General features: G+C 45.5%; 1 protein-coding gene across 1 annotated transcript; it reads right to left on the bottom strand.

Moving 5' to 3' along the window:
- Positions 1-8813: 8813 nt before the first annotated feature.
- Positions 8814-15610, bottom strand: LOC116825490 (C-C chemokine receptor type 6-like). The gene is made up of 2 exons (XM_032781555.1): positions 15194-15610; positions 8814-9899 (listed from the first exon to the last, which is right to left on the bottom strand). The coding sequence occupies exons 1-2, from the start codon at positions 15608-15610 to the stop codon at positions 8814-8816; spliced, it is 1503 nt and encodes a 500-aa protein (XP_032637446.1).
- Between the last annotated feature and the right edge of the window lie 3588 nt (positions 15611-19198).

The raw sequence follows: 19198 nt of genomic DNA, 5'->3' as shown, positions 1-19198 counted from the left end.
TTGGTTTATAGTCAGTTTTTGCTCTGTTTATATGGCACACTCCTTGGAGCAAAGATTCTGCAGTCTCTTCTAGTTCTTGAAAAGACAAAAGTAACACAGGTGTTTTAGAAACAATAGCCAGGAAAGGCCTGATTACAAATATGGGAACTCAAAAGGAGTTGCTTTTTGAGCGGCTCTGGAAATAATGAGGTATGGAGAACAAAAATGTTCAATTACAGCTTTAATGCAAAAAACCATTGTGGTAGGCTTGAGACAAGGTGCTGTATCATCATATTTCAGTCTTGGCTGTCATATACAATTTTAATAAGTATATATAGGACATAGTTATTTTCTCTATTTCTTATAAGTATGTGATCTCTCTTGTTTCTATCATGAATAGAAGAACTGGAATATAACTCTTTCCTGCATGGTAACAAGTGCCTGCTGAGAGGTATGAGTGCCCTCATTCTCATTGGTTAAGTGGAAACTGAAAGCACTTAGCATTACATAAGAGGCACTCACACCTCTAATGATTACCTTTAATGTGCTGGGTGCAAAAATTGAGAAAGCTAAAACAAATCTGCTAGCTAGTTTTTGTTAAAGTAAAATACCGGTTTCTGGAACAGCTATTCTTGGCTAAGTGGCAATATACAGTTAAATTATGGCTTTGCCACAAGCCCTGACGAAGGGCCAACATGTAGTTGCACTGATGCAGGAGCAGAGCAGGGACCATGATATGATTCTTTCTGGCCCCTACTCTTCAGCTACTTCTGTGGAAGATGGTGCAATGGCTCCACAGAGGCTGCTCTCCCTCTCTTACTGTTACTAGCCATATGAGTAGATCCTGTGTGGGAATGAGGGAGGCCTAGATCCATAATGGACCTTATGTGCCTCAGTGCATGATTTTAGGCCCCTAAGTACCAATCTCAGGAGCCACTGAGATCCACAAGACTCCTGCTTGGTTGCCACCTAACCCTCTATGTGTCTAAACTCACCCAGTACTTAAATTTCCAAGATAAAAATTACTTAAGTATCTTTTTGCCTGGCTTCTGCCTAAATCCCAGTGCAATTCAAAAACGGGGGAAAGAAAGGTGGGCAAATGTGTATTTTCCCCATGGGTCCCATTAACAAATTGGGCCACATTCAGAATCTGGCCAGAGGAGGAGATTGCAGTGCTTCCCTTACAATTCTTAACACAGTGCTTAGAGCACTCACCTGGGATGTGGGAGGCCCAGATTCAGTTCAGTCCTCTGCCTGAAGGGGAAAAAGGATCCCACATATCTCAGGAGAGTTCTCTAACCACTGAGCTATAGGACAGGGGTGGGCAAACTTTTTGGCCTGAGGGCCACATCTGGGTGGGGAAATTGTATGCAGGCCCATAATGTAGGGCTGGGGCAGGGAGTTGGGGTGTGGAAGGGAGTGTGGTGTGCAGGAATGGGCTCTGGGTGAGGAGTGGTGGGTGTGGAAGGGGGATCAGACAGGGAGTTGGAGTGCAGGAAGGGTTTGCAGGGCAGGCTCCAGCCAGGCACAGCTTCCTTCAAGTGTCTCTAGGGTGGCAGCAAGGCTAAGGCAGGCTCCCAGCCTGCCCTGGCCCCGCGCCGCTTCTGGAAGTGGCCAGCATGTCTGGCAGTGGCTCCTGGGGCTGGGGTGGGGCAGGCGGATGCACTGTGTGCTGCTCTCACCTGTATCTACCACCCCGGAAGTTCCCATTGGCCACAGTTCCCCATTACAGGAAGCCTTTGAGAAGGTCCTGTGCCAAAGGCTCTTAAGCAGAGTAAGCAGTCATGAGTAAGGCTACAAGTTTCTCACAGAGGTCATCAAAGTCAGGGAGCCACCTGATGAGTTTGGGCAGCTGCTCAGCCAGCCGTACCTACTGCTGCTGAGGCAGTCCTGGGCAATCGACCCCTTCGCCTCCTGCCCCAGCAGCAGGATTTTGGGTACATGTAGAAGGACCTAGGGGTTGGGGCACAGGTGGGGATGAGGTGGGCTCTGGATGGTGCTTATCTTGGGAGGCTTCCCAGAAGCTGTGACATTCCCCTCCCTCAGCTGCTAGCAGACAGCTTAATGCACTGCTTCTACTCGCAGGCACCACCCCTGTAGCTCCTATTGGCCACAGTTCCTGGCCAATGGGAACTGCAGAGCTGGCACTTGGCGCAGGGGCAGGGCACGGAGCTGAGGGAGGGACATGTTACCACTTCCAGGGAGCCAGGAGGAGCCAGGTAGGGAATCTGCCAGCGCTGCCAACCTCTTCGCCCCCCACCCGGCATCAGCCGTGCTCCCCCCCCGGTATTAGCGGGTTCCCAGGCCACCCCTCTTCCGCCCAAAGGCACCCATGGTGCCCCTTGGGCCACTGCCCTCCCCTACCCAAGATTTAGTCAGGGATATATAGTACAAGTTATGGAGAGGTGGTCAAGGGTTGTGAATTTTTGTTTACTGCTCGTGATCTGAACATGATTTTTACTAAAAATACTCATGACTAAAACATCACCTTAATCTTGAGCTAAGAGGGAAGGACCTCTCATGCATCAGTATCTGGTTAAAAGGTAGGAAACAAAAGATAGGAATAAATGGTCAGTTTTCAGAATGGAAAGTAGTCAGTAGTGGAGTTCCCGCAGGATATTAGTGGGACCAGTGCTATTCAGTATAATCATAAATGATCTGGAAAAGGGGTAACCAGTGAGGTGATGAAGTTTGCAGATGATACTAAATTATTCAAGATAGTTAAGTCCAAAGCGGATTGAAGAGGTACAAAGGCATCTTACAAAACTGGGTGACTGAGCAACAAAATGGCAGATGAAATTCAGTGTCGATAAGTGCAAAGTAGTGCACCTTGGAAAACATAATCCTAACAATACATACAAAATGATGAGTTCTAAATTAGCTGTTACCCTTCAAGAAAGAGACCTTGGAGTCATCTTAGATAATTTTCTGAAAACATCTGCTCAATGTGCAGTGAGAGTCCAAAAAGCGAACAGAATGTTAGGAACCATTAAGAAAGGGAATAGAACAGAAAATATCCTAATGCCACTGTAAATCCATGGTATGCCCACACCTTGAATATTAAGTTCTATTCTGGTTTCTCCATCTCAGAAATGACGTGTTAGAATTAGAAAAGGTACAGAGAAAGACAACAAATCTGATTAGGGGTGTTGGACTTGTGTTCCACACAAGGAGTGATTAAAAAGACTGGTACTGTTCATCTTTGAGAAGAGATAACTGAGGGGGGATAGGATAGAGGTCTATAAAATCATGAATGGTGTGGAAAAAATGAGTAGGGAAGTGTTATTTACCCCTTTATATAACACAAGAATCAGGGGTCACCTCATGAAATTAGTGGGCAGGAGGTTTAAAATAAACATGAGACAACATGTTTTCACACAACAGTCTACCTTTGGAACTCATTGCCGGAGGATGATGTGAAGGCTAAAAGTATAACTGGGTTAAAAAAAAATTAGGTAAGTTCATGGAGGATAGGACCATCAATGGCCGTTAGCCAAGATGGTCAGGGACACAACCTCATGCTCCAGGTGTCCCAGAACCTCTGACTGCCAGAAGCAGGGACTGGAGGAACGATGGATCACTCAACAATTTCCCAATTCTGTTCATTCCCTCCGAAAGACAGGATACTGGGCTAGATGGACCACTGGTCTGACCCAGTATTGGCATTCTGATGTTTTTATAATAATGAAGATACATACATGATAATGGCACTGTGACTTCTGGGTGGCTTGCAGTTTGTATTCTGCTTGTCAAGTACCTAAGTATGTATTTTTGTTACTTCCCCTTTACCACTGTGTACAGATACCTTTGAAACAAACTATGATCCATTTATTTAGCTGTCTTACAAGGAATATAGCATTGAGTTCTATAGATTTTGTGTACTCTGTTTAGTGATGCCTTCAGCTTCTAATACGCTAATCGCTAGGCTCCAGATCATTCCCACTGGCGGGAAACTCTAAAAAAGTTTCTTCCAAATTTTTCTGTTGTGGGGGTCGAGTTTAAACACACTCACATAGGATAAGCACACAAACCTTGCAGGATCCCTTGATCTGTGCAGATTTTGGTCATCCTCTGCAGCACAGCTTCATCTGCAGGGAGGTTCTGTGTCTCTATACTTGCTCCAGGACCCTCCCCTGTTCACTCAGACTCATTGGTGGCAAAGTTTCTCCTACCAGCTACTGCTCTCAGAATTATTTTAAAAGAAGGGAGAGGCTAGGGAAGGGATAATGTGTGTCTACTCAGGCCAGGTCTACACTGCGACTTTAAATCGGTTTAATGGCCGATATACCGATTTAACGCTGTACCCGTTCACACGACGTCGTCATTAATATCGAGTTAAACGGCTCCTTAAATCGATTTCGGAACTCCTCCCAAGAATGACAGGAAGTAGCGCTAAATTCGAAAAGTGATAACTCGGATTAGCGGTTTTCGTGTGGACGGAAATCGACATTATTGGCCTCCCTAGAGGTACCACACGTGCACCACTGACCGCTCTGGTCCGCAATCCGAATCGGATGCGAAGTGCCGGTAAACAGAGGAAAACCCCGAGACTTTTAGAATGACATTTTCCTGCTTTCACGTGTCCAGCTCTGATCAGCACGGGTGGCGATGCAGTTCAAATGCAAAAGTAGCTCCTGCATTGAACCTTACGGGAGATACTAAATCTGATCGCTGTATGGTGAGACAAATTGTTTTATCAGAGCTCCGTTTAAAGAACAGGAAATGCCAAAGCGTTTGAAAAATAACTCCCAGGATACACAGCGGTCGTGGACAACAACGTAACGGAAAGCCAGAGACTCAAACGGACCATGCTCATGGAGGGAGGGGTAATGAGGACTAACAACTCCAGTCTCACAGCAGTCTCTGAAAAACTATTTGCATTCTGGCTGAGCGCCCAATGTCTGTAGCTTAATACACAGTGTCTTGCGTGGTTCAACGGAACAGCAGTCAGTCCTTTCCCCCCCCCACCCTCAGCACGTGAAAGAGAAGTAAAATAAATAATTCCTTGAGTACTGTAAATGTCACCCTCTGTGTACGATGAATGCTGCTGGCAGAGAGGTACGGGAGTGGTTGACAACGGCCAGGATAACTGTTGTGATCTCAGGGTCCATGATTGCTGTGCTATGTGGCGTTTGCTCAATGCACTCGCGGGAAAAAGGCGCCCAAAGGGTTGTCTGCTGCTTCACAAAGGGAGGGGTGAGGCTGTACCCAGCACCACCCGGGCAATGTTTTCTGCCCAATCAGGCACTGTGCTCTCAAACCCGGAAGTGGGAACTATGGGATAGCTGAGGAACAGCTACCCACACATGTGCAACGGGTCCTGAAAATCGATGGTAAACTTGGACCATGGACGAACAATCGAATTTCGTGATCCCACTGTGGACGCGCTAAACCGATTTTATTAGATCTGTTTTGTAATATCGGTTTAAGCTAATTCAAAATAATCGTGCAGTGTAGACGTACCTCAGTCTTTTCACTCCTATTGCCTTGTTGCTTGCAGATGCCCAGTCCTTTCCTCTGTGGTCAGGAGACAGTGTCAAAGTCTGTCACCCCTCATTCCCACCCCACCTCACCTCCATACTGACTGCAGCAGATCCAAAAGTGGAGGGTCTCCACTGCATATGGGTCACAGGGACGAAATGTGCCAGATTGTAAGTGCTTCCTGAGGTCCTCTATCATTTCAAAATCATCACTCATGCCACAATTTAATAATATGCAAACCATTGTGGGATTTGTGTGAAGAAAAGCACACAAAATTCAATAAGGAGCTAAGTTCCCTCTAAGTTGCTTGGCCATACAGCAGGCTATTAAGGGCCACAAATGGGGGAGAGGGACCTCTCCCCCAGCCTCGGAGCTGCCGCAGCCAGAAAGAGACGCCTCTGCCCTGGCTCTGGAGCTGCTGTGGCTGGCAAGAGGTGCCTCTCCCCTGTCCCCTCGCTGCTGGGGCAAGTCCTCTCTCCCTGCTGCAGCCCCAGGACAGCCTGCACCCTAAACCTCTCATTCCTGGCCCCATCGCAGAGCCTGCGCCCCCAGCCAGAGCCCCACACACACCCTAACCCTGAGCACCCTCATGCACTCCAAACCCATTGGCCCCACCCCTGTCACACATCGCCTCCATATTGGTGCACATAAAAAATTAATTCCACACATGGATGTAAAAAATTAGAGGGAACATTGATAAGAAGTTTATCTTTTTTAATATACTCAGAATATAAACTATAACAAGCATATCTTATTTATACAGGTTTTCCAAACACTATCTAGGAAATCTGTTACAAAAACCATAGAAGTAATATTAAACACATTTTAAATGGTATTTTCTACTATATACAGCAAAATACAGTTAAAAGTCTTGTATCTAATGATAGGGGAAGGAGGAAACATTGAATAGACTGTATAATAGAGTTTTTAAGATGAATAAGGAATTTTCAATATAATCAAGTGACCCTGTTTCAGCTATTTAATGTTAGGATAATGAAGACAGAACTGTATTATTTTTCTGTCAATCAGTTATCAAAGTTTTATTTGCTGGAATTTCTACTAGTAAGAATGCTTTGCTATATATGAATAAATATATGTATTTTTGTATCACGTTTGTATAATTTACAGTTAATTAACAATAAAAGCCATATTTAATTTTCAAATTTGAAGTGTCAGAAAAAAATAGACAACATTTATATCTGAAAATCTCAAACTAATTTACAAACGTTGATGAATTGCTCCAATGAGAACAGTCCCCATGTAGCATGTCCCATCTGTGTTCTCCCTCCTCAGTACCCCATCAGCACCAGCTCTTGGCCCTGTCATGCTACCACTGGCAGGCACTCTGCTGGCTCCAATCTGCTTCCCCATCCTGCAGCCAGTTAAAATCATGCAAGGGTAGTTACTCTGCCAAAGCCAAAACTTATACTGATCTGAGAAGGGAACAGTCCACGTGCAGAAACTATTCCCCAGACATCTATCGGAATCTAGCTAGTGACTTCCCCACATTTCAGCTGTTCTGCAAAGGAGCTGTGCTTGTAGAGATTGAAGCAAAGCAGCTGCTTTTGCTCCTTTCTACACTTTTCCCCCCACCCTCCATTTCAGACTGAAATTTGATTGCCTGCTAGTAACTTCAGACCCAAAATAATTCCCTCAAAGATTCCAAGCTCCTGTCTAGAATATTCTCTAACCAATCCTGTTTATGAAAGAATGGGACTTCTTCTCTAGTTTTCTTCTGACCTCTGTTGCAATTTTATGAGCTCCCACAGCAAACAGAACTTTTAATTAACTAAACAGAAGTATTAAAGAAACTATAACAACCATTTTAAGGTAGCTATGCTATTTACATATTTTTCTGTGTGTTGTGCATAATTTAAAAAATCAGTTAAGTTCTATGCTGAATCTTTATTGCTGAAATGTGTAAATATAAAATGTGAAAAAAGCTAAATTGCATAACAGATGTATCCCAGTTTAATGCTGGATCATGATTAGGTTATACTGTATGCCTCTAGCACTGACTAATAATTCTGACAGTTTATTGTATAAGTATTCAAGGTTTATTCATAATGGGTCAAATACTGAAGTCCTTACTCAGTATTATCTCCGAGTTACATGGCAGTCAATGAGCCAAATTCTGCTCTCAATCATATCAATTTCTGAAGTCTGTGGAGTTACTCCAGATTTGCATCAGTTTAGCAGGTAGCACAATTGAGCCTAACAGGAATTTTAATACCTAATAAGTACTGAGAAAAGACTTCAGGATTTTTCTCCATGTCACTGTTTGTCCAAATAAATATCACAGTATCAAGTGAGCCAAATACTGCCCTGTTAGGCCATCTTCAGTGAAAAACAGAAATCACTCATGTGAATTTAAAATTTCATTTAATAAAGCAAATAGGCCAAAACACCACTCTGAATATTTATCTTTCTCAAGGACAAATTTACAAAATGGTCAGTTTCAGAAGAGTCTACAACCTGAAATTCCACTGCCAAATCAGGAAAATGTCTCTTCTCAAATAAACCTGATTTTCTGTTCCACAGATGATAAAAACTGATGTTACAAAACCTTTCAGTGTGTATTTAATAAAACAACATACTATTCCCTTCAGAAGCCGTGGTTCTGGACAATTCAGTGCTGACATAAGGCACAACTATAGAGGGAGGCAGCAGTCAGTAGTTAGGGCACTGGAATGCATGGGGATGCAGGAGAGGATTCTACCACAGACATGTTATGTGACCTTGAGCATGTCCCTTCCCATTCTCTGTCTGTCTTGGCTATTCAGAATGCAAGCTCATTGGTGCGGGGACTGTCTCTTACTATTTGTATATACAATGCTAGCACAAAGGGGTCCCAGTCTTAGTCAAGACCTCAAGACACTACTGCAATATAAATAATTAATAATAACATAAGTATAAATGGAGTTGGGCTGGTGGTGAATTTGCCTCTCTGATTCTTTTAAAATTGTTATTCTATCAAAATTGTTGTTATGATATGAGATAGCTGAGTTGAGGCTTATTTTAAAACCAAAATACCAAGGCAATGTTCAAATCAAACTTGCAATTTTTCATTAGAATCAAGGAAGTTGCTTGATAAATTTAGCTCTCTGGAGAATTTTAAGTGCCTGTATTTGAAAACAGCATAAACATTAGCTAGACAGTGATTAATACGAGTTTTCCATAGTGGTGTCATTCTTCTGTTTATGTTAATTGTTTTGATGGAGGGAGCTGTAGATCATAGGAAATACTATTTAGGGTGTCAGAAAGTCAAATCATTAGCTGTGACATGAATAATGAATTGGTTTGGATTGGTGGATGAATATAATCAAAGCTCCTTTGTAATAATGTTGAAGTTATTACATAGTAAAGGATGACACATTGTCACTCATAATTTCACTTGTCTGCCTTGAGTGATAGGTATCAGAACTTGTCCTTGAACTCTTGGTCTTGTATTTCTTGTTTCTCAAGCACCACAGATCGTTCATCATATTCGGAAAGTAACTTCTAAATTTGACCCCAATAAAAGCGTAGAGCACTGGGTTCAAACAACAATGGAAGAAGGCCAGGACTTCTGTAATGTACTTTGCAAAGGCTATTTGCTTTTCACTATCACAAAGTTTATTCAATTTACCCATATTTATGGCAGTCACAAGAAGAACCATGTTATGTGGTACCTGACAAACCAGGAAAACAGCAACAATTAATACAAGCAGACATATTGCTTTGTTTCTTTTGGAATTCTGAGCTTTCACCAAGCTTTTGACAATGAATGCATAGCAAAATACCATAAACAGCAGAGGGATAAAAAATCCAAATAGAAGTTGCATACCCAGCAGCAATAATTTCAAAGTAGTGCCTTTTGTCTCGGTATTGGATCTGTGTTCACAAATCTGTTCTGTTTCATTGACGGAGTGGCTGTAGCTTTGACTGAATAAGAAAGTGGAACTGGAAATTAAAATTGACAATACCCATACAACCAAACAGATCAGTCTACTGTATGCTAGCGTTCGAGCCCGAAGTTTAAATGACTTTGTTGCCTGTACAATAGCAATGTATCGGTCCATACTGATAAAGGCCAAGAGCAGCATACCACAATTGAAGTTGATTGCATAAATACCTCTGGTAATTTTGCATATGAAGTCACCAAAGACCCATTTTTCAGCAGCATAATTCACTGCCCAAAATGGAAGAGTGAGAACAAACAATATGTCTGCTATGGCTATGTTGAAGAGGTATATATCTGTCATACACTTAGGTTTTTTATGTAAAGCAAAGGTCATTACTACAAAGATGTTACCCACTAAGCCCAGGACACATATAATTGAGTATGCAATTGGCAAAAATACTTTTGTGAAGTTTCTGACTTCCCCCTTGTCACATGCTGGTGTAATTTGATCATATTCAAATAGATAGTCCGGATATTGTGTGTAGTTGAGTTCTACCTGCAAAAACAATACAGGCAGTCAGCGTAAACATTTCTGCAAGATCTCTCTATTGCATAAACAATAGAGAATTGATGGTACATAAAGGATCAAATACTGCTTTTAATACATAAATAAAAGTCATGGAAATATTTGGCCCCAACAGTGTTTGAAAGTTAAGCGTACAAATACTACTCTCAGCCACTTTTTTTTCAAATCCACCTTTTCCTCATCATCCTGACCAGCAAAATTCTTGTGCACTCCAGTGATATGCTGTCAAAACTCTAACAAAGGGCTCCCTCAGAAATGTTCTGCTTCAGTCAGTGATACACATAATGTTCTCTAAATAAAATTCTCTCCCCCACTGCATACTTGCACTGAGCACAGCTCAGACAATCCAGATCTTTATTGTCTCCTCCAGCATTAGTTCTTTCCCACAACTGTGAAAATACACTATTTTAACAGAAGAAGATTTTTCTCAAAATGACAGATGTGTTTGAAGGAGTCTAGAGAACAGCTGAAAAATAACTCAGAGACTTTAAGGTCAGAAGGGACCCTCATAATTATCTAGTCTGATCTCCTGCACATTGCAAGCCACAGAACCTCACTCACCCACTCCTGTGATAGACCCCTAACTACTGGCTGAGTTACTGAAGTCCTCAAATCATGATTTAAAGACTTCAAGTTACAAAGAATCACCATTTACATAACATGGTCCCTAACCTTGAATGTTGTTTTCCCATATTTACAAGTCTTTCTTCTAGCATAGTGTATTTATTGTTTGTCTTGCGCTTTAGCAATATTACCAAGAGCCAATGAAAGATCATCATTCCTTCTAGCATTCAAATTAGCACTGTACTCCTTGTAGTATTGTTCATTGAGTTCCTGGAAATATGGTGGCCAATGAGCATAATAAAATCGTAATTGAACTATATGTGGGGGAGATAATCTTCTGGAATAGTCCACAGAACTCCGTATGAAAACTTCAGCGGGATATCCAATGACAAGACAGTCTATGAAACATCACATCATCACAAATAACTCTCATTAGTCAATCACTCCCAAGGTCATGACAATTTGTCCAGCACTTCATAGAACTGCCACTTCCAAATCAACTGTTTCATTGGTCTATTAACACACTTCACCAATACACTGCTTACCTCATTCATTTTGGTGATGTGCTTCTTCTGATGAGAAAAGAATTGGTGAGAACAGTCTTGGTATCCTCAGAGTGCCTGTGCAGGAGGGAAGTGGATTGGATCAGGAGAGCAAAACAGGAAGCGTCGAGATCAAAACAAAAATATGCAGCAACAGAGAAAACTAAGACTAACAAAATTCATCAAAATATATTGTTTTCATTGAGATGTTCTGGTTTTGATGAAGTCTTCGTTGAAAAGGTAGGAAGTTTTTTAAGGCAGGGGAAAGTGAGTCTTATACAGTATTCTAGAGCCTGGTGGTTAGGGCATTGGCCTGTGATGTAGAAGACTCAGGTTCAAGTTCCTGCACTAACAGATTCAGAGTGATCTGGGATTAAAAAACTCTGCTGGGGAGCAGGGACGTGAAACTGGGGTCTCCCCCACCACAGGCCAGTGCCTTACCCATGCACTCTCCCTTGATGTTTGTGAAAATGTTTGAAAGGTTTTGCTTTCATGCCAAAGCAGAACAAAAACTAATTTCAACACCTCAGCAAGTTGCCACGAAACAGCATTGTTCTCTGATCAACTGTAGTTGAGGGTGATAGTACTGTTGAACTGAAATTGAGCGTGTTTGTGTTGGTGAGGAAGAGTGGTAGTGGACTAACACTTGGAAACTGGTATTAGTTGTGTGAATTCTGCCTTAACTTATGGTTTCTTTGCTTTTCAGTGTTTGCATTGTTGTGAGGAAACACAGTCAACCTTAACTCTAATTTAACAAACTCTTTTGTGTAGGAATTATTTGGGCTTTAAAAAAATTGGATATGGAGCTGTGTGGATTGCAGACTCATTTGTGAAGGGGCTGGAGAGAGAGGCTCTCTGTGAGTGGGACTGAGGAGATGGTTTTTTCTGTTTCAGACCTGGCACGCCCATTAGAGAAAACTTTAACCAGTGCTCCAACTTCCTTTGCCTGCTTCTCAAAATTTTAGTTGTGAAGCTGCAGGAGCCTGGGAGCCTGCAGAGGTTTGAGCACCTGGTGGAGGAAGTTTGAATACTATTTAAAGCTCTTTCTTGGAAATTTGAAGTTTCAAACCAAGCAGATGTGATTGTTTAACAGGCTCCATTGTTTCCCAGCTCTGCTTCCTGGCCAGCTTCACTCTCAAGACCTTTGGACAGTCTCTATTTGTTCCTTTAAGTCTTGAGTAGGCACTTTCTGTCTTCATCCAGCCATTGTCATTTGTCCACTGTCCAATCTCCATTATATCAGCTGATTTTCTTGTTTGATGTAAGTATCAGCACTCACATGCAGGACAGCTGCTCCTTCCTATGGTTTTACCAAGATGCAGGAAACAGGCTGTAGTTCAGCCAATGAAGCCCTGAATTAAATAACTATAAGACAGTGCTATCTCTGTCAGTTTCTCCCTAGGTGATTTACCTTGCAATTATATATTAAAAACCACACACTCTGTCACAATTAATCAGTGTGAAATCAATTATTTGCCACAATAGTTGTTGTAAAATGCATCTAACAACAATTAATTGAAAAATTACATGCAGTGTAAATAGAAATAGTTGTGGCTCAAAGTATTTACAGACCAAGCACATCAATTAAAAAAAATAACCCATGCCTTAGATTTTGGAATTATCTACAAGTGAGTCTGTTCTCAATTCTCAAAATCCAGGGACCCCAAAGATTAGATTCAGCCCCACCCCCAAGCAAAAAATCAGAAGTGGTGATTGTCATGGAGTCACTCGGCGATGCTCTGGAACTACTCCATATGAAGCCAGTCAGGACTCTGGGTGACATGCCACCTCCCTCTGAGCATACTGTCTCCAGGGCAAGAAGTTTACACAGCTTTGACCTTCCTGGGTCTGACCTCGGAGCATTCAGCATCCACTTTTCACACCATGCACCTCCCGCAGCGAGTCTGCACAGACAGGGCTCCTGTGGAAGCCGGAGGGCCCTGCATCCCAACTCCGCAGTCAGATGTGACTCTCAGACAGCTGATAAAACAGAAGGTTTATTAGTTGACAGGAACACAGATTAGAACAGAGCTTGCTATTACAGACATCACTGACTTTCAACCAAGTCCATCTTGGGAATTCCCCCTCTTCCAGTCCCCCCATGCAGACTGCCCACTTCCAGCTACCCGGCCTCCGACATCCTTCTTGACGCTCCTCCTCCTTCTCTTTGTCTCGTTTCCCCTTCCTGGGGTGACAAGTGTCACCTAGTTGCATCCCCTTTCCTGGGTCTCAAGTTACATAGGTGCAAACAGCAGGGCAGCCTCACCTGCCCTGAAGGCCTCAGCAAAAATCACACACCCAATTCCCACCACCTAAGTACTGGTGCAGTACACAGAGAAACTAAGGTACACACAGCATTAGTATAGCCCAGTAAGACTCAGATGCAACATAACAAGATGAATAAAACACCACTTTGTCACGGCAATATAAAGAAGTTTATAACTCAAAGAATTAACAGATTTACGTGAAAAACTTTCAGAAATTATAAAAAGTAAATTCTGTCAGTTTGGTGAGGATACAGAATTTAAGCCCCATTTTAAATGGGGTGAATAAGGACTGCAGTATTTAACCCCAAGTCCAAAGACTTGCCACACTTCATGATGACTGCATTAGGACAGCACCCAGCCCTGTGTCTGAGGCATCGGTGAACACCATTGAGGGCTTGTCAAAGTCCGGGTTTACCAGCACCGGGCCCTTGACCAGAGCCTCCTTCAGAGCACAGAGAGCCCTCTGGCACTGTTCAGTCCAGACCACCTTATCTGGCTTACTTCTTACATAACTCAGTGATGGGGGCAGCTATGGAGCTAAAGTGGAGCACGAACCTCTGATAGTAGCCCGCCATCCCAATGAAAGCCTGGACCTGCTCCTTAATCTGGGGAGTAGGCCAATCTCTGATCACCTCCACCTTGGCTGGCTCTGGTTTTAGGCAGCCGACCCCCACTTTGTGGCCCATCTATGACACTTCTGACATCCCCACTTTGCACTTGCCAGCTTTTATCAGACCTGCATCCCAGAGCTGGTCCAGCACTTGTTTAACGTGGGACACGTGGTCCTCCCAGGTCTGGCTTGTTGGGGAAAAGAAGACCACCTCTGTACTTTGATCAGACAGCCTGAGGCACCTTTATTGAGTATACACCTGTGCACAAGTGGAGGTCAGCGTTCTCCCATGCAAGGGATGGGCTGGCCTCCTGAGCATGCTTCTGCTCCAGCTTATATAGCTACAAACCGCAAATTAGCATATTTCATTAAATCATTTGTTATACCTTTTATGGTTCTATATTTCATAAACAATTAGGTAATTGCCTTATTTGATACACAAACTCCTATAACCTCTTAAAAATGCAAGCGTACTGTGTTTCATTTCCGTATAGACAGTCCCCTGACAGTCAGGCGGCCTTGACTGTTCAGATACCCCTACTTGCGGTTTTTGTTTGGCAAGCTATGTGGGCCTATTTGGGGTCCTTGTGACCTGTGTCTAGTTCCCCAATTCCGGCCAGATGGCTTATATGCTGATAAATCGTCTTCTCTATCCTTATTAATATGTCGTTAGTACATGCATCTATTTTTATCAAATAGTGATTGAAGCAGGCTGTCTGCATTTAGTCGGGTTGTTAGGAAACTTCCATTAGGCCTCCTGTTAATGCTAGTAGTTGTTAGGAGTAATAAGAGACTAGGGGCCTTTTTCCCTAACAGGCTAAAAACACAGATTAAATCAATATACACCAGGGCAAAATTCTCCATCCCCTTGAGTAACTGGTCCACCAGGCGCTGGAAGGTGGCAGGTGCCCCTTTTAGGCCAGGAACTCGTATAACCCCAGAGGGGTGATAAAAGCAGACTTCAGCCAGGCATCCAGATCCAAAGGTACTTGCCAGTAGCCCTTGGTGAGATCCATAATAGTGAGATAACAAGCCCCTCCCCAGCTTGTTGAGAAGCTCGTCAGGTCTAGGTATGGGGTAGGCATCGAATTTGGTGATGGCATTAAGCCTCTGGTAATCCACACAAAACCAGACTGACCCGTCCTTCTCGGGGACCAACACCATGGGAGAGGCCTAAGGGCTGGAGGACAGCTGGATTACTCCTAAAGCTAGCATGTCCTTGACCTCTCTCTCCAAATTCTGGGCTGGTTTCCCAGTGACCCAGAACGGGAAGCATCTTACAGGAGAGTGGGCTCCTTTCTCCACCTGGTGGACAGCCAGGTTAGTGAGCCCAGGCTGGTTGAAGAACAGCTGCTGGTAGGAACCCAGCATCTCTCGGATCTCTGCGTGCTTGGCAGGGGTTAGCAGGCCAGAGAGGGGAATTGATTCCAGCGAAGGGCCGGCCCCCGTCTCAGGGAATAGATTCACCAGGGGATCATCTACCTGCTCCTCCCACTGGCCACACACAGTCAGTACCAAATTCTCCCTGTCAAAGTAAGGCAGGGAGAATGTCATCATGTTGACATGGCACACCTGGTGGCTGTGAGCCCGGTTAGACAGTTCCACTAAATAGTTCACCTCATTCAGCTGCTTGATGACCTTAAAGGGCCCATCCCAGGCAGCTTGTAGTTTGTTCTTTCTCATGGGAAGGAGAACCATCACCTGGTCCCCGGTGGCATAGGAGTAGGCATGTGCTGAGTGGTGGTACTAGACCTTCTTCTTCCCTTGGGCCCTGGCTAGATTCTCCCCAACCAAGTCCATGAAATCAGCAAGCTTTTTCCAGAAAGTCAGTACATACTCCACCATTGATTCTCCATCGGGGGAGGCCTTCCCCTCCCATTTGTCCCTCATCAAGTCCAGGGGTCCCCTCACTCTCTTCCCATATAGCAAATCGAAAGGAGAGAACCCGGTTGATTCCTGGGGCACTTCCCAGTATGAGAACAGCAGGTGGGGTAAATACTTGTCCCAGTCCTGTGGGTGCTGGTTCATGCTGGTTTTCAGCATCATCTTTAGGGTCCCATAGAACTTCTTCACCAGCCCGTTGGACTGAGGGTGATACGCTAAGGCCCAGGTGTGTCGGACCCCACACTTCTCCCACAAGCACCAGAGCAGAGCTGACATGAAATTGGAGTCCAGGTCTGTAAGGACCTCGCTGGGGAACCCTACTCTGCTGAAAATGGTCAGCAACACGTCTGCCACAGTGTCTGCCTCAATAGAGGACAAGGCCACTGCCTTGGGATAACGAGTAGCAAAATCTACCACCACCAGAATGTATTTTTTCCTTGTCTGAGCTGCCTTGCTGAGGGGTCCCACTATGTCCATGGCCACCTTCTGGAAAGACTCCTCTATGATGGGCAGGTGACTCAAAGCTGCTTTTCACTTGTCCTGGGCCTTCCCCACCCACTGGCAGGGTTCGCAGGACCTGCAGTATTGTTGGACAGCAACAAAGACCTCGGGCCCATAAAAGTTCCCTAGCAGCCTCTGCCTGGTGTGCTGGATTCCCTGGAGTCCCGAGAAAGGGACATCATGGGTCAGGTACAGTAGCCTGTGGCAGTACTTCTGGGGACCACTAGCTGCCTCTTAATCCCCCACAGTTCCACTTCCCCTTGGGGAGCCCATTCCCAGTACAGGAATCCCTTCTCCCATAGGAATCTTTCCCAACAGCCTTCCTCCAGAGTTTTCGCCGTGCTGTAGCCAGCAAGTTCCCTCAGCTTCTCCAAGGAGAGATCCTTAGGCAGCTCGGCCTGGAATTCAGCGTCTGAGGAAGGAATGGGGACCTGCTCCCTCTCAGTGGTTGGGTCTAATGCCATAGCTCTGCCAAGACCAGTCCCCAGTGGCTCCTTTCCTGCTGGATTAGGAACCTGCATTCTCAGCAGAGCACTGCCCCCAGTGTCAGGGCAGAGTGCCTTTCACTGGCTCTGGCTATGGGTGATGACTAGGGTGCTCTAGGGGCCACCCAGCCAATCCACCAGGTCACCCCCCATCAGCACCTCGGTTGGCAACTGATGGTGCACCCCCACATCTTTGGGCCCCTCCTTGGCCCCCCATTTCAGATGTACCCTTGCCACGGGCACCTTAAACAGGGGCCCACACAGGCCCGTTAGGGTCAGGTAGATGTTGAGCACCATCTCGGGCTGGACCAGCATCACCTCAGAGTCCGTGTCCCAGTACCCAGTGACCAGCTTCCCATCCACCTCCAGGGGAATGAGACACTTGCTCCTCAGGGGCTGCCCCACAGCCGCCCTGTAGACTGAGAACTTTGAATCCAGGGCACCAAGCCTCCCTGAGGAGCTGACCTGGGAGACTCCTCCCTCTTGGGCCATTGCTAAACTGCCAGCCCCTCCTGCCTGGAGAGCCAGCCCCTTCTCCGGCTGGGCTCCCACCCACTAAACCCATTGAGGGCTTGGTTTGCTCATCCTGTCCGTGTCCTTGAACATCTGTGGCCCCTCTGCCCACAGTAATTACACCTCAGGTACTGTTGGTCATCTGGGGCTGGGTCAGTCACCTTGGGTACTGGCTGTGCCTCTCAGGAGGGATTTATCAGAGACTCCCTTCAGGGAAGCCCCTGGATGACCCCCCTTTTGTATTGATGTGGGCCTGTTCCCCGGGGATTCCATTCTATATTCCGACCTGCTGTCTACAAACTCATCAGTCAGCAGCCCCGCGTGGTGTAGGTCCTTCGGCCTCTTGTCCACCAGCAATATCCTCAGGTCAGGGGGGCAGAGTTCATATAGTTGCTCCAGCCCCATCTGTTCAATCATGTCCTCCTTGGTCTGTGCTCCGGCCCCATTCACCCGCTTGCAGGTGTATTCCCCCATCAACATGACCAGTTCCAGATAGGTCATCCCCTGGGTCTTCTGCACACCCCAGAACCTTTTCCTCTATGCCTCAGGGATCAGCTCAAACTTGTACAGCAGGTCTTGTTTGAACAGTCTATAGTCCCCTGCTTCCAGTTTATCCGTCTGGCTGAACATCTCTATGGTTTTGGGACCCAGTAAGGGGGTGAGATGCCAAAACCTGTTTGCAGGGTCAACCTGGTGCACATTGCATCCCCTTCCTTAAACTGAGGCAGCGCTTTTATATCGGAGTTCCCTGCAGACTTAGCCACCCTGGGCCCATTCCCACTCACCACGGTAGGGGTATCTCTGCTTCTCAGCTCCGCCATAGCCAATTCATGCTGCATCTGTCTCTCACGGTCCTGCCGTTCCTTCTCACAGTCCTCCAGCTCTTTCAGTTTCAGTTCCATTTCCAGGTCCAACAGTCTCAGCTCCACCAATGGGGAACTCAGCCATGAAGATCCCCTGCTGGTTGGGTAGGTGGATCCTGAGGCTGCCTGACTGCTTTCAGCCCTCCCATGTTCATGGTTGGGTCGGTGGCTGGGATGACGCCTGGGGCTGCCTGGCTGCTCTGAGCCTCTCTCGCGGTCCCACCTGGGTCAGGAACCGGCTCCTTAGAGCAATCATTCTCTTCCAACTGAGCAATCAGCAGTGCCTTGGTGAATTTTCCAATGTGCAGCCCTCTCTCTCTGCACGGCTCTACAATGTTCTTTTTAAGAAGATGATTATAGGCCATCTCCATGCTGTTCCCATGTGGTCATAGACTCACAGGCCTGTGCTCTCTCAGCTTCCCATGATCCCTGGGAGGAACCCCTTCAGTGCGACAGCCCTTCTCAGGGGTCCACTTTCTCTCAGGGGTTATGCCATAGACTCGTCTGCCTCCTGGAAATGCATCTCTTGGAGCCTCCAGCATGCCCATCTCTCTCTAATCCCCATTGTTCTCCTGCTCCCAAGTCACTTACTGCAGGATTCTCTGTCCACACGGTGCAGTTTGATCCCACTTCAAACACCAGTTACCAAGTAGTCACTGGACGATGCTCAGGAACTACTCTATATGAAGCCAGTCAAGACTCTGGGGGCGCATGCCTCCTCTCTGTGAGCATACTGTCTCCAGGTCAAGAGGCTTACACAGCTTCAACCTTCCTGGGTCTGACCTTGGAATATTCAGCATCCACTTTTCACACCATGCGCTTCCCGCAGTGAGTCTGCACAGGCAGGGCTCTTGGGGAAGCCGGAGGGCCCTGCACCCCAACTCTGCAGTCAGTTGTGACTCTCAGACAGCTGATAAAACAGAAGGTTTATTAACCGACAGGAACACAGCGTAGAACAGAACTTGCTATTACAGACATCACTGACTTTCAGCCAGGTCCATCTTGGGAATCCAGTCCTCCCACACAGACTGCCCACTTCC

Source organism: Chelonoidis abingdonii, chromosome 3 (assembly GCF_003597395.2).
Source record: "Chelonoidis abingdonii isolate Lonesome George chromosome 3, CheloAbing_2.0, whole genome shotgun sequence".
NCBI classification, from domain to species: Eukaryota; Metazoa; Chordata; order Testudines; family Testudinidae; genus Chelonoidis; species Chelonoidis abingdonii.
Note: the sequence above shows the minus strand (reverse complement) of the source record. Positions and strands in the feature narration are given on the sequence as shown.